The sequence below is a fragment of the Pongo abelii genome, chromosome 4 (genome assembly GCF_028885655.2).
Source record: "Pongo abelii isolate AG06213 chromosome 4, NHGRI_mPonAbe1-v2.0_pri, whole genome shotgun sequence".
In the NCBI taxonomy this organism is placed as follows: Eukaryota; Metazoa; Chordata; class Mammalia; order Primates; family Hominidae; genus Pongo; species Pongo abelii.
The window spans coordinates 76,075,954-76,092,749 of record NC_071989.2 but is presented as its reverse complement, the minus strand read 5'-3'; the positions used below and the strand labels follow the sequence as shown (position 1 = coordinate 76,092,749).

The following is a 16,796-nucleotide window of genomic DNA, read 5'->3' as shown; positions in this document are numbered from 1 at the left end:
AAAAGAAGAGAAATAGCTAAAATCCAGCTGTCTAGGAAGCTGGAATGCCTCTGGAAAAGTGATCTGGAGTTACTTGATAATCTCATAACAGCATCTTGCCTAGAAAGCAGTTTCTCTCACTTCTCTTGTCTATTACCCAGTCACAATCATTGCTTCTGCCCCTTTTAAAAATGTATATAAAACAAGAGAGTCTTCAAGTTAGTTCTCATTAAAATGATTGTAAATAATAAATTAGTGAGGATCTGAATTTTTCTAGACAGAATAGTTTGCTTTTTTATATTTTCAATTAATAACAAAAAATTTCCTACAGTCTTTCATTTCTGAAAGCTTTCCATTTAATATATGTTTTTTACCATGATTCTGGATATAAAAGTTACCTCTAAGCTTATTTAAAGCGATATTCAAATTTTTCAAAAAAATTTGGAAAACCCCGTAAGTTTCAGAATGCTGAAAATGCAATTTTAAAGCTACTATCTTTCAAGACATACAGATTTGAAGCAGCAGATATATCAAAATAGAGGCCTTTTCAGCCTTTATCAAAGTACACACTCTCTAACAAGTTGGATCACATGGCTGTATAACCAAAGACAATAAGAAGTACATCACACTGTGTGCAGTTGCTTACTGTTAATATGGAACAACAACAACAAAAAGACTGAAAAGAACAGCAGAAGCAAATCCCCAATCTTTCTGAGAGAAGATATAAAAAGATTTCAAAGCACTTATGGAGGAGGCATGTATGCAGTAAATAAACTAAGAAAGTGCTAACAGGTTTAATTATCAGGTACTATTATGTTGGCTAACTGATACTAATAAAGATACATTTGTGCCTTTCTTCATTAGATCTGTATAAAATCACTCTAGCATTTATTTTAAAAAGCATTTTCCCTTTCTCAAAGTCATAAAAGAACCTTGCATGAGGAGAGTAATTACTGGCATTCTGTACAGTATTCACTAAAAATGCTGAGTGACACTGGGTTCTAGCACAGCTATATCAGGCATCATTAATTCTCTGGGGAATATTTGTGTTTAATAGAAAATAAAAAATAGCATGTTTATTTTTGGTTTACCTCACTTGAAAGTATTAATTTTCCCAGAATTCACTAAAAAAGTAGATTTGTGTTCACATATACATATATAGTGTGCTTCATGCTCATCATCTGAATGCTCAATTGACTTTTAATAGGGAGGGGAGTTTAAATGGCTCTGATGTAATTCAAACTTTCTCTTACTATGTTGCCAAAGGATAGGCTCCAAACAAACTTATGTCGTTATTCTTTTTTCACTAAAGATCCCATTTTCTCAAATAAAGAAACTTAAATACTTTCCTTATCAAATAATTTTCACATCAACTCATGGCTATCAGCTAACATTAACAGAATTGAGACTTACTCAAGTGCAAAAGAGGAAATTACCCTTAAATAGAAATATGAAATCTAATTCTGTAATTAACATAATCTTTATAATATTATTGGAAACACTAATATGATAAAACAAGAAACAAAAAACAAAACCCACATGCAATCTATTAAAAAGGCTAAAAGCAAGATTTGACTGAAGTTCTGAAGTTTTCAAATAAAAAAGGGTGTTTAAGCCTTAAATAAAAGTACAAAAAAATAACATTTTTTTCTATAAAAGTATTTCATGTAGTTTTCTGTTTTTCTTTTGTCTCATCATGATGGGAAATATCAAAAAGTTTGGACTTTTCCAAGTTTAGGCAACAGAGTCCTAATCACGATGCAGAAGAGGAAAGAGTTTAATTCTAAGTCCATTTCCTATAGCAAACTATTTTCTGTTAAACTCTAGCACAGGGAGATAGAAGCTGAAAGCTAGAGACAATTTATCTAGGCACATTCTCCAAAAATAATAATCCAGTGTCTGCCTGGCAGCCTAAACTTGTACAAAAGACAGGAAGCAAAATGGACAGTAATGAAATGTTCACAGCTGATGAATTTTTGGTTCTTAGATGCAAAGGCTGAAATTTTCCAAAATTTAGCCTAGAATAAATCCTGTATTTCAACAGTCACCATATATTTTTCTAATCCTCCAAGAGGAGAGTTGCAAAAACTTATCTTAAATACTATTTTTTTTAAAGGAGGTGCTCCATCTACTAACTTCTTCAACTTAAATCAGACATCAAATGTAAATGTTTCCAGACCAGCCCTTACACAGTACTATTGGATAACAAATTCGACCTTAGTTGAGGGTAGTTAATTCTGTCCTCAATTCTATTCTGCAACCTGCTAATGGAAAAAATTATGATTTATGCAAATATATTATTGGCCTTAAAAATAAAAGAATAAAACACACTATAAAGAAATCAAGTTTCAAAGTTCATAAATTCATTATTTTAATACAAGGTCATTACATGAATCAGTTCAATAAGATCTAGATCTAACAATGGGAAGTTTAACTGATTCAAAGTCTCCAATTCATTTTCAAAAGTACATAATTTACTCCATATAAAATCCATAGTATAAAGAAAAATTATGGATTTCAGAACATAAAGAACACTAATTCTTGATTCAAATCAATGTATACTGTCTCCTGACCAAATAATGTTTTTGCTTGATTATATAACAGCATTTAAAAAATTAAGATTCTCCAAGGAATAAATATACATTTAGGTTTGCAATGCCCATATGGAACAAACCCTGGAAATTATGAAATCATTACTACTGTTTGACTTTTATAAATAAATTCAGTTTTTTGTTTTCTTCAGTTGATTATCATTCATTTTATAATTGCCACTAATGAATCAGAGAAGAATCATACTATAAACTATATATTAATAAAAAGAAAACAAGGAAACAAAATACTACTACTTACAAACTTCCTCTTCTGGGGAGACTCAGCTCCTTCTGCAAAAGAAAAAAAAAAAACCATATATAAGCAATGCTGCATTAACCTTAGATTACTAGGATACCAAATGGATAACATAGAACGTATCATCCTTCATTACCCTTGATTTGGCATTTCCTATACTGAAAACACTTTAATGTCATAATTTTAGGCTGGATCCCTTCTTACACGGTTCTCTTTACACACTGTGTTTAAGGTACAAACACAGCTTATCTGAATTCCAGAGCAGAAAAACCATCAATCTTCCCAAAGCAACTACAGTAAAATACTGAGTTGAGTTACATGGCCCTACAATTGAGCATAAGGAAAGTCTGAAGAAGCAAAAAACTTAACCAAACAGGATTTAAACTATAAGAGGTAGGAGACATTTTGCAGGATTATAATTAAATGAAAGGTACGATGAAAAGGACAATTAAATCAAACTATTTGCCCTCAACAGAAGTATATTCATGCAAATATTATGCATACCAAACATTGTACTTTCTATTTTTAAAATAATAATGGAAAAGTTTTCCTTTTGGTATTATTTCTCAAAACATCCATTTATTCCTTGGGATATTTAAAAGTAGCTTAATCAACTTCCAAAAGGTAATCAGACAACCACGACAATTATTACAGTGCTTCATAGTTTTAAAAGGGTGCCTTCACACTTATCTCAGTTTTAAGATTCTTACCTACCTAATCATCAAGAGGCTGTGGAAAACCAAAAAACCACCCAAGAAAACAAGCCAACCAAAGAAATAAACAAAAATAGATTCAGAAATACCTCTTATCCACTAATGAAGTTTTCAAAGCTCAAGAATAATTACTTGCTGTCAATTACTAAAGAATAGGAAGCAATGAGTCATTTGGCTATTTAAACTCAAAATGAAGCACACTATGACTAAATTTGGTTATTCATGCCCATAATTCTCATTTATTTTTCTGCCTTTCAGGTGCTTGAGCACTATCCTTTGAAAGGTATTTCCCCATCAGCTTCAAACTCACCTTTCCTGTCTCTTATTTTTATGGAATATTTCAATGTTTGTCATGGACAGCAGGCTCAGCTATCACTTTTCCACAGCACAACTTACTCCAGCACAGCTTACAGAAAGTGGCAGTGAGAGCATCAGACCAGAGGGGAGGAGAGCTCTGTGGCTGCTGCTTTAAATACAGCAGGCCTTACTTATTAACTGGCAAATATATTTCCATACAGAGTTACAGCAATCATATAGCTGTTCAAAAGCAAGAAAAACAATCAGCAATTTTAGGAATGAAATGTCGTCTTCTTTCTCCCAATAGCAAACCTTTTCAAGGGCTCTAGGGTTCAGTGGTAAAGTGCTTTTTGTTTTGTTTTGCTTTGCTTTTTTCTTTAATCCTTGATTAGCTCCAAGAAATTATAGTGTTTGCTGAACTTGACTCCCTGATTCTGAAACATAAATATACCTTCATTTACTAAAACCTCTAATGACAAGAGAAAAGTCTCTGACCAAGACAGTTTTCCTTGGGAACTGAAACATAAATAGAAAACCAATGAGTAATTTTCTATATACATGGATCTTTGGTTATGATAAGCATTGAGAAATCAGTGCTGTATTCAGGTTAAAGAAACTAAAAAGAGAGAACTTCCTAGAAGCAATAGCTCACCACACTGTATCTTTCATTTTTTAATTTTTATTTATTTTTAGGATGAGGTCTCACTACATTGCCCAAGCTGATCTCAAACTCCTGGGTTCAAGCATCCTCCTGCCTCAGCCTCATGAGTAGCTGAGATTACAAAATACACCACACTGTACCAGGCTCAGGCCATTTCTCCTAGAAAGGCATTGATACTAGTGCAGAGCAAAAGGCCTAGAAACCAAATGAATAATACTGCTCTGTCCAACAAGTTGATCTGACAGCCGCATAAAAGGTACCTGAGGTGTTATCATTAATAACAACAAAATAATAAATCAGATGTTATTTCAACTATATATGCAAATAGATCACTCAGAAGATACAAAAGGAAAGGGACCAAATGAATGACCCAAATAGTTCCATCAATCATATTCCACCAAATGACCCGAGCATAAACTGGCTGCTTTGCTCTGAGAAAAAGCTGCTGAAACAGCAAGATAAGGGATAAAAACCAACTCTTTTTAATCAGAAGTCTTTCCAGTAGGTCTAGAATTATGAGTTCTAAACAAGGAGAAAGGTTACAGTGGGTAACCCAGCACTGCTGCTCCACAGGATGGCAGCCGAGATTCCAAGGTGAGGAGCAAAGGACATTTAATAGGCCACTGTCAACTGACCTGAAGCTACCATGCTAACCAAGCTGTAGGAGCTAATCCACCTGATGGCTTGAATGTCAGGCTCAGGACTGGAAACTCAATTTGGTAGCAAATTGGAATCAGATGTGATGGTAATAAAGCAAGAGAAATGAATGTGCTGTGGCCAAGACCTTGTGAACAGTAGTTGCAAAAGTCTACAAATACCAGGAGGGCTAAGCAATTGCAGCCTGAGCAGGGAGCTGCTCCTGCCCTAATGGATGAGGGCCACACGCTGATAAATCTGCACCTGTCGGACGTAAATGAACGGCATCAAGTCATTTTATCGCCAAAGTCCCTGCGGTACTTTGTGTATGTGTCCTCATTTTATTTTCTTAATGTCAGGATAAGGTCACTAACACATACTTAGATAATTAGATAAGACGTGGTATTGGTCTGGATCATAAACCCAAGCTTGTGCTTGACATATGTGGAGTGTGTGTTAAAAATTTACTGTCAGGTAAGAATTGGAGGAGGAAAGAAAAAGGGAAAAAAGAAAAAAACAGCAAGAAATATCCATCTGAACTAAACAATATGCTAATTGTTGACACTGGATTAAAGAAATTCTTAAGATTAAAAATTTCTAGATTTTCATTGATTTTGATGACTCAATGACGTTTAACATTTTTTAGAGTTGCTGTTTATCATTACTTGCTTGATATTGTATCCTCCCCCCAGACTTTTAAGTGTTAACTAGCAAATATTTGCATTAAAGATTAAATAAAATTAATCTTGCCTGAGAATCCTGTTATTTTTGAGATCTCTCAATATACCTGAGGATACCAAAAGACCCCTCCAATCCAGGAAGAAAACTCATGGAGAGTCTGAGAAGAAAGAAGGGTAAATGATCCTGCTCCTTTCGGTCAGCCATCCTTAGCTTCAAAAAGAGAAGGCAACTATCTTATTCATGAAGACGGGAGAAAACTGTAACGTTTTACATGTACAAGCAATTGCCACAGTGGTTACTTTAAAACTATTTATAATTTCTGGTATTTAACAGCTATTCATAGACAAAACAATATGGCTATACATGCCGCATGTGTTTAGAGAATCTCTGAATGCTTCTTTTCTAACTAAGGGTAAATTTATGATTTAAAAGAGGACATTTACAGAAGCCCAAATAATACATGTAGATACTCCCTTCTTCAAATGGTAGAGCTTAAATCTCCTCTCTTTGAGAGTGGGTTGGGACCTAGTGACTCACTTCCAAATAATAGAATAGAGAAAGGGAACAATAGCAACATTATAGTGGGGAAACCCGCAGATACCACTATAACTGAGTGATCAAGGTTAACATCATCAGTGGTAAGTCACGCTGACGTCACACTGCTATCCTCTGATATGACGTGATGAGAAGAACACTTCATGCCTGTGGTATTATCTGTAAAATCCAGAACCCCAGTCTAATCGTGAAAAAGCCTCAGGTGAACCCAAATGGAGGGAGCTTCTGAAAACGTCTGACCCATGCTCCTTAAAGCTGCCAAGGCTGTGAAAAACAAGAATAAACTGACCAACTGCCACAGATGGGAGAAGACTAAGGGTGGCTAAAGGCAATAAAGAATCCTGAATAAATGAAAAATCTTGAATTGGATTCTCAATCAGAAAAAGGACATTAGTGGAAAACCTGGTGATATCTAAATAAAGTTTGCAGTTTAGATGATAACAATGTACCAATGTTAAAGTCACGATTTTGACAAATGTATTAAGGTTACATATGATGTCAACATTTTGAGGGACTGGAAGAAGGGTATACAATAATTTTCTGAGCTGTATTGTAAATGTTCTGTAAATTTTAAAATTATTCCAAAATGTGAAAGAAAGTGTATCAAAAGGGGGAGACAGGGAGAAGGGAAGACTGGTGTGGAGCTGGAGAACAGAAGAAATGAACACATAAATATCTAAATATTCTAAGCTTACTTTAAGGCAATATTTAATATCAATTTTTTAGGAAGCTATAGAAATGCTGTAGGTGAGAGAGATTCTAGGTAGGACCAGCAATGAAGATGGCAAGGAGTAGTCAGATTTGAGGTATGTTTTCATAAGATTTACACAGAAACTGGATGGGGAGCATGAAAGAGAAAGCAAGAAGTCGTAAGTTTTTGGCCTGAGCAAATGGAGTTTGATGGAAAAACAGTTCAGCTTTCACATGCTACATTCAAGATGTCTCTCTGTAAGAATTCCAAGTAGAAGATTCCAAACACGCAACTAGACACATGAATCTGGGTGCAAGAAAAAGGTTAAGGCTGGAGGTAGATTTTGGAGTCATTAACACTAAGATGGTATGTAAAGCCATGGGACTGGATGAAATGGAGAGGATAGAAAAAGGAAAACAGATACACCTGGTTACAAAGCCACAGGGACTTTGCCATTTAAAATAAAGAAGAAGGGAGGATTGTGCTATACACTGTTAACTGACCTGTTGCTCTACCCAGCAGCTGGTGTTCTTGAAAGCAACAGAAATTGAATGAGACTGACAAGTAAACAATCAATGTATGGATGGCTACTCGCATCCCTGAAGGCAATAGGACGGTTGGGCAGACAAGGTCAGAAAGTGGGCAGGAACCAAAAAATTAAACCCAGAAAGTATGACCACACCCAGGGAACAGCCCAGTTAGGACACCTCTGCAGCTGAACACTGAGTGGGAGCTCAGCCTCCAGGAAGAATCTCTAACTGCCCCCACATACCTTCACTTCATCTCCCCTCGCGGATGTCCTGTGAGGGTTACATGATCACACCTGGGTCTCTGCCCAGCTTCCAAGTGGGCAGGAAAAAGGAATATTGGCTCCCTCACTAGTATAGTGGGAGGTAGGGCCAAGTCTACCAAGATCCACACTTGGGGAGTTCCTCCAAAAAACAAAGGGAATTTGGAAGTTGAGCAACTTGCCTTCTGCACCACCACTCCCAAACCCCACGTAGAAACAGAGTGGCAATGTCCAGTACACACCATTCCCTCACCACTTTCCTGACACCAATGAATTTCAAGTGCATGCACTTCCCCATCAACATCTTTCTTTCATTAGTCATTGGTGGCCTCATCCTATGACTGAGTTACTGCAAGTACTCTGCACTAACAATTAATTTAGGAAAAGAGTTCAAAGAAGCCAAGATGTGTAAGGCAGTATATCAGGTGCTTTTAGGGACACATGAGGAAAAACAAAACACATTTAAAAGCTAGCTGGGGCAACATACACACACACATATAAAACAAAAGAGTAATCACCAGGTGCAAGATTATGCAGTATTACTTGAATGTGTAAATGCTAACAGATGAGAGAAAATAAAAAGGAATGAGATAATTCAGCTCAAGCAGTGATTCTGAAGCCTGGCGACACATTAATGTCACCTAGGGAGTTTTTAAAAATACTAACACCTGAGCCCCACCCCTAGAGATCTAGAGAGAAAGTGGTTTGCGTATGTTGTTTATTAGACGTTGGTACTTTTAAGTCCCCCTAAGGACTATTGGTTTGCATAAACCATTTGCCTTTGGATTGTTTTTCTCTTTAGGGAATATTAATTTTCTAGGCGGTCATTACAGAGGTAAAGTTTCAGGTTTTTAGTTATTTCCTTTGCAAGTGGGAAGCAGTATGAGGCAAGGAAAGGTACTCAAAATGGAGCTCTCACTACTTGACAAAGCATAAAATTAGCTGGGTGTACAGGCTCATCCAGGGATAGGATCTCCTAAAGAAATGCTTTGGGTGCCATTTTTCTGGTCTGCATTTCTGAGAGTCACTTGTGAAGGCAGAAGGAGAGGACAAAAAAGTTCATACCATAGAACCAGATCTTACACAGGGCTTGACTGTAAATCATCAGAAGGCAAAAATGGTCTACATTCTAACAACACTTGAAAAATCCAGTAAGTTGCTCATAAGTACATGCTTTCCTAAATGAAGACAGTAGTCAAGCTGGAAAACCAGTAGGGAGATCCCAATAGAAATGCCTGAACAGTCAAACCACCCAACCTATAAAATAACAGTAAAATCCTTGTGGGAAATGTGAGATGGATGGAGAATCCTAAATTATCTTTCTCTTTTTACAGATTTTATTTAATTTTCTTTTTGTATCTATAATCATAATGCACTTTCATATATTTATTTGTGCTAGTCAAGTTAAGCAAAATTAACCAGCCAGGCACAAGTGGCTCACACCTATAATCTCTCAGGATTTTGGGAGGCCGAGACGGGTGGATCACTTGAGGTCAGGAGTTCGAGACCAGCCTGGCCAAAACGGCAAAACCCGTCTCTACTAAAAAAAAAATACACACACACAAAAAAAAATTAGCCGGGTGTGGTGGCACGTGCCTGTGGTCCCAGCTACTCAGGAGGCTGAGGCAGGAGAATCGCTTGAACCCGGAAGGCGGAGGTTGCAGTGAGCCGAGATGGTACCACAGCATTGCAGCCTGGGCTAAAGAGCAACACTCTGTGTTAAAACAACATCATCATCAAAAACAAACAAAATAAACCACAAAAGGCTAAAACAAAATGCTTGCTGGGTTTATATGTAAATTTTATTGGATTAAAACCACAACACTCACTTTCTTTGAAAAATAAAGAAATTAGCTACCTTATTCCTTTCTTTCCAAGTTGGCTTTTTCTGCCATAAAGCTAAATGAACAAGACTGTGGTATCAGTTTTCATAAGCCCTTTATACAGACAAAGTCTCTGAGTCATAATATGACTGTCTAGTGTGGTTTATTAAGATTTTATCATAAACTGAGTCTATAAACTTCATCACGAAATCAGCTGGCTGCCTGGACAGGACACACAAGTCTCTCCATGGAAAGCCCAGAGGAGATCAGCAATTGACCAGAGTTGCAAAGCCATGAGATAGTGTAATCAAATGAACCTGTATCATCCAGTTCTAATATTTTCCCCTATACTCCACCACGGAAATGTCAGAGAGTGGGAGACAGTGGTGATGTGAGCAACTGAAAGGAGAGGTTTGAATAAATACACAAGCAGGGAGGGCTGGTACTGATAATAAAGAGGGCACTCTTTCCCCTAACGAGGAAGAAAGGAACAGGTGAAAACAGGTACTTTTCAAAGACGAGCAAAGTAAAACTGAAGCAATTCACTTGAAGTTCTGTAATTTCAGTAATACAGAAGGCAAAAATCTTCTACCAAGGGCAAAGGCAAGGGCACATTTGGGGATTAAAGCAAACAAAATGGGTTTCCTTTATTCAATCACACACTTTTTAGTAAAGGTGGATATGGCTGGTGCTGCGCCAGACACTGGGGATAAAGGACTTTACTCACTGTAAAATCCAGTGTGAAAAGGCCTGGAATAGAGGTCTTTTCAAAGTATGCAGTAATACAAAAGGGAGGAGGGTGATCAGTTTCTTTGAGGAGGGTCAGGACTGTTTCTTCCCCAATGTTTCTTGTTATTCATGCTAACAAAATACAGTGGAACTGATACTACCTTCAATCTCAAGGATAAGCTCCAATTAAACTAATGACAAAACTCACTGCTTTCATCAAAGTAATTGGTTTAAAGATAACACGTGACTTAACCTGAGCAAATAAGATGCAAAATGATGTTTGCTCAGGGCTTCTGGGAAAGAACTTCCTCCCTTGTCCGAGAGAGCTAACGGGAAAGAAGTAGCATTAAACCCACGAAACTAATGGCAGCCACAAGAATAAGCATCACAGGTGGCAGACAAGAAAGCCTGGTAGAAACTGGGTCTTGGATGAAATCTCTGAAACAATACATCTACCCTTGCGTGTATTTGGACTTCTCTGGTACATGAGTCAATCGAGTCTCTTTATTGTTTAAACCAGTTTAACTTGTGTTTTCTAGTCTTTGCAATTCAAAAATTCCTAAGTGACACGATACTTGAGCCTGGTCTTTCTTTTGCAATGTCTGGGAATTAGCCAGGCAACCTTGGGAGTAGGTGAGGAAGGGGAATTCCAGAAGAGAGAACAGACGTAGTCAGGTAGGGTGGAGTGAAACAGAACACACTCAGGAAACAACATGGCTGGAACAGAGATCACGAAGGAAACATCAGCAGGACAGGAGTACGGAGGCAGGGACAGGGCCACATCATACAAGGGTTTTGGAAGTGGCTGCCTTTATCTTACAGGCAATGGTGAACTCATGGAACATTTTAAAGAGGATAATAAGATGGCCTAATCAACATGTTAAAAAAGATTACTCTGGCATTAGGGTGTCACATGGCTCTGGGAGGGCAACATGGGAGAGAAGTTAGGACACTTCCTTTCCAGGAAGCATGGCTGAGGGCCAGGAACAAGGGAGAGGCAGTGAGGAGGAGGAGGAGGGGCAGAGTCAAGAGAGAAATGTGTGTACAGGATCCACAGTTGAGAGGAAATGCTTAACTCCCGGGCTGATTTAGAATAATTGTGGTGGAGCTCAGGACAGGGTACCATCCAGAGATGAGGAAAAAAGACTGTCTAAAAGCACTGAGGGCCTTTCGGAAGTTAAACGTAATGAAAATCTGAAAGTGGATGAAAAGATGGCAAACCATTTAAGTTACACCAGCGAGTCCCTGATGAGCAGGAATATGAGACAAATTCTAAGATAAAATCCCAGATTTTGCTTAGATGAAAACTTAAACATCATTCACGACTTTTCCACTTGAAATTTTTTACACAAATAGTGGGAACTATCTTTCTTTACTAAGCTCATCTACCTTCACTACCTTAATAATGGCATCTCACATTTACTGCACGGTACATACATTATCTTATTTAAACTTCACTATTATTCTCATTTTACAGATGAGAGAACTGAGGCACAGACAGGCTAAGTAACTCACACAAGGTCATAGAGCTGGTAGAAGGCTTAGCTTGTCTTTGAATCCACATCTGCCCAAGTCCAGAGTATGTTAATTATTTTTCATCACCAAGTAATGACTTGATACATTTGCACAACAGACCCCTCCTGTAGGCTATCAAGCTGCATTCATAGTTGGTAACACACTGTCAATTACTCTTAGGAGAGACACAACACAGATCTCGGCAACTCTTTCTAAGCAAATTTCACACTTATTTTTAGAGACTGATTTATTTGAACCAAAGCCCTGTGAATATGTTACTTTTAACACAGACCTTTTAAAGCAGAAGAAGCGTAACAAGTCAAATAATCAGCTAACCTCAAGTAAATGGACAAATGAAACAAGCTTCCTTTCTAGTCAATTATTATGGGTTTTGATGCTTCCTAACATGTTATACCCTTCATGTCAAAATCGAGCTTGAGAATCAGACATTTGTACACATATTGTCTTCCAAGTCAGCATGACCTAGGAGGAATATGTCTCCTAAGTCAAAGTTTACATGCTTCTCTGCAGGGTTTTGCTGAGTAGTAGCCAACACTTACATGAATAACAGCTCTAGTTTATTGTTTATTATATACTAAGTGAAGTGCGTTTATTATATCAAGGTTAATAGCTTCCAGCCCACAGTCATGTTGTACTTTGTGTGCTCACTTTGTTCTCAAAGAACAAAAGAACTCTCTCTTTCAAGCAAAAGTTTCTGCATCGTTTTTAAAATTAAAGAAACTAGTTTTGATCAAATTAGAGAAGGCACAGTCCTTCATAAAAAAAGAAGCTAAAATAGAAAACACATATTAGATCAATTGAACTCAAAGCTTAAAACAATCCTTATTTAAGTCAATTGTATGTTTCATAGTGATTAAACAAATAGGATCAGGATTCAGACATACCCATATTCTAATCCAAGCCAATGCCAGGAAGCATCCTTCAGAAACTTTAACTTCCCTAAGATTCAATTTCCAAAATTACAAAATGAAGATAATATAGCTTATTTTACGGGGTGTTGAGAAGATTAATGCTAACACATGTCCTGCATGTGGCACAGCTCCTAAACCTAAGAGCACCCTCCGTGTCAGCTATGACTATTTAAGTGCAATGCTTGAATTAGAAGAAGGAATCTAGGGCACAACTACAGAGCTACGGTAAAGAGACAGCACGGACTCAATAAAAGAGCAAGGGTATGTGACCCACACATCTTCTCCACCTCTAAATACTGAACCTGGGCAGAGGGCTGTGAATACATTTGAAAATTCGAAGCAAATTAGACTTCAGTGAAATCACACACCCTGCTATTAATCAGTAGGAAAATTACTTTAGCAGAAGGAGATCAAACACCAATGCTAGTTACATATTTAGAATTTTAATTGCCTTTAAGATAGTGAAAATTTAGAGGTCCTTCAGGATCTCTATAAAATTAAAGTCATTGTGGACAACTTTTATGATTTCCTTTTTTTCCTTAGAACGATTTATGAAGGCTCTTGATAAATATGCGTATCAGCCCTGCCACTTAACTATGTTTCTTGTTACTTGGGAAAGCCTGTGACCTACGGTGAGCTTAGATAAAAAAGCAACACCGCACAGCTGTGCCCCACAAGGCTCCACAATTTTTTCAGTTCTTCCATCCATTACCAGCAAATTACAGTAAATTCAAAGTATTGATCTGCACAACTCTATATGGGAAGAAAGTTACCATCGACTTTTATTGCTTATTGTTGGGTCCAATTCCCTAGAATCAATAAACGCTACAATGTTCATAAGCTTCTAAAAAGCTAGTTAATATAGTGGATATGAGACACCTTTTAGAATCACTATAAATCTATTGGATTCTTCAACAGAACAGTGGCAAACATCTTCAATGTTCAAAAGCTTTATTTGATTTTAGAGTCTTCTCATTATCCAGGAAAATGCCCTGGGAAAGAAGTGAATATCAATGATGGGGAATAAAAACTCAGCAACTAGAAAGAACCCTGCTTAGCAGATTTCTAATTTCACTTTTCAGTTCACTTGCATTTCCACACCAACCTCGCTGTCCAATTCACAGCCAATCATTAAGAATTGTGTCTCTCACATAGATTTAAGATGAGTTTTCTTCACAGGGCATTCCAGGACCCATCAGGGGACGAGTTTGCTAATAAATGTACATTTCAACTGCCCCTAATTTGAAGAATCAATATTCTCTTATGAACCAATTTTTTAAAATCAGATAATAATTCAAGTGTTCTATTAAAATTACAGTCAACCTTAATACAAAAAGAAAAAGGCTTTTTATAGAACCGGGAAACAGAATTGGATGAGACTATTTGACAAGTGATAGTGAATTTACTCTGCTGAGATTAATCATTTTTATTTACTACAGACACCTTGTGGTTTATCTAGCAGTCCCTATTCTGAAAGCCTATTTTAGTGTAGAAATTTACTGGCAAATCAGCTCAAGGGACCTCTTGAAGTGCTATATGAAGCTAATACCCACAAGTCTACTTTCTTCTGGCCATTCCTCTCCATCTAAATGCAAAAACAACACTTAAAATGTACATATAAAATGTATGTGCATGATGGAAGATCAATGACGCACATATTCAAATAATCAATAATGTAAACTTAAGCCTTTAATGGTACTGAAATTTATTGTAAAAGAGGTCACAGAATAAACAATTAGTTCATAGAAGATATATATCACTTAATAAGTAAAGATTCTATTTGTTACAGGGTACAGTACTTGCCATTTTTTAAAGTATTTTCTCCAATGTACTATTTTAAATAACATCATCTGGAAGTATGCAGGAATTGAGAACTTCGAGAATGAAGACCATGGGTTAAGGTAAGATTCCCTATTTCCTATTTCACACCCTCCCCTACCCATCACCACTGTGAAAACCAGTACAGGTGTGGCTGCCATTGCAGTGTTAAAAATCAACTTTATTCTTGAAAGGGACATTTTCTCATATAGGATTTCATGTAAGACTTACCACTAACCTGCAACTATAGGAAGAATGTTCAGTATTTTTTCAGATGGGGAAATTGAGTATTAGGAAAGTTATGTCATGATTTGCCCAAGGTCAGGGTCTTCACATTAAAAACAGAAGGGCAAAGACAAAAGTAGCCAGGGCCCTTGATGATGCTGTTTCCATATTGCACCAGCCCTGGACATTCTACCAACAAAATTTTTATATAAGAAAAATAAATCTCCATTTATTTAAGCTACTATTAGTTGGGTTTTCTGTTACCTGCAGCTAAGTACATTCCTAGCTAATACTAGCACTAAATAAACTTTGCAAATTAGCTTTGGAATAGTGTATCCAAATACACACCAGACATCAACACAACCCTGGCATCATAAAGGTTGGTGCATGTTATCCAAAGAAAATGAACAAATGTTCTTAAATCAGGATTAGGTTCTATGAGAAACAAAAGCCTTGAAGACATTGATTATACATCTGTCAAGTTGTTTCCCTTTAAAATATATTTGGGAGGGCTGCACAGTGTGTGTTAGTGACTTTGAAGTTAACCAAAGAGAGTCCAAGCTTAATGGCATCACATTTGTGACAGTTAATTAGCAGAAAATATTTCAGTGCAGTGAGATTTTTTTTTGTTTTTTTGTTGTTTTTTTTTAAAAAAAGCATCAAAAGCAATAAAAGGCTCTGGGGTTTTAATTGCTTCTTCCTAAAGACTAAACTTTGTTCTCACTACAAAGACAGAATCCTTCCCTCAAAGTCAAAATGATCCCCTGTGGTTTTTTGGGATCAGAAAGACTATACAACTGAGTGGACACTTATTTTTAAGACTTAAGAAAATGTTCATAAGGTGGCCTCTTATTTTTGTTAACCAAAAAAATCAAGTCATTTCCAAGCAAGAAGACCCTACCCTAAATACATGTGAATGCAGCCATCTGCAATGTATGGATGAGTTTAGGTGGTTTTCACTTTAGTTTCTATTATACTAACTAGGTTCTTCTTTTGAAAAATAAAAAGCATACTAGATCATATTGGATTGGCATGCTTAACGAATCACATAGAAGGTATGTGTTTTTACACAGAATTACACTGGACTGCCTTGGATACATCAAACTGATAGTTGATTTTGGACTCACTTTCTTCAGAATAAAATTTAAACACACACACAGCAGCAACAACAAAAACTGATGATATAAAATAGTTTTAACAAAGGGGGTGGGGAGAATCGACGTTAGAACAAAGGAACTTTGAACAACACAAAGTTTTAGGCAGCCTAAACTATCATTTGAAGTTACACTATTTGGACAAGTTGATGAATTTGCACTAATACTTTTAAATGGTTCTGTCACTTTAAATGCTAGTTTAAAAAAGAAAACTGAATTACAGAGTTGAATTGTGTATCAACCAGAAAAAAATAACAGTAGCTAGAGTAAAACAAACTCTTGAAGAATTGTGCCTCTTTTAAAGAAAGAATCTAAAAACAAAAGTCCTATATGCTAATTGAATTAAGTGGCTTACTCACCCCTACTTAGGACCACCAGGATGAAAATGTTGAGGTGGCAGAGATTCAGGTACATGGCCTGGCAGAGTGGCTCAGAAGTCTGGCTTGGGAGTCTGCATGCCAAAGTGAGTGCCAGCCTCGTCTTTCCATATGGCCTTGGGTAAACTACCCACCCTCTGTGTGGCTTTCTTGCGTCGCTGGATATTGTAGATTTGAGAAGTCAGAGTTGTTGTTAGGACTAAATGAAATAATATATGTAAAGCATCTAGAAAAGTAACTGGCACACACTGAGCACTCTAATATTAGATTATTGTTCTATCTTAAATATTCATGCACAAATCTGACATCGCAACCCTAAGGTTTTGCAATTTGGAAGTATAAATTACTCATCTACATAATAGGTAGTTATGCT

At 36.8% G+C, this 16,796-nt stretch overlaps 1 protein-coding gene across 13 annotated transcripts in view; it reads right to left on the bottom strand.

The window, feature by feature from the left end:
- MAST4 (microtubule associated serine/threonine kinase family member 4) overlaps nt 1-16,796 on the bottom strand; it is a 569,328-nt gene that overhangs the window by 267,189 nt on the left and 285,343 nt on the right. For all 13 annotated transcript variants that reach the window (XM_024247058.3, XM_024247059.3, XM_054556424.2 and 10 more), the window contains one exon: nt 2,830-2,861. In XM_024247058.3, the coding sequence (XP_024102826.3) occupies nt 2,830-2,861 (32 nt within the window). The remainder of the gene's footprint in view (nt 1-2,829; nt 2,862-16,796) is intronic.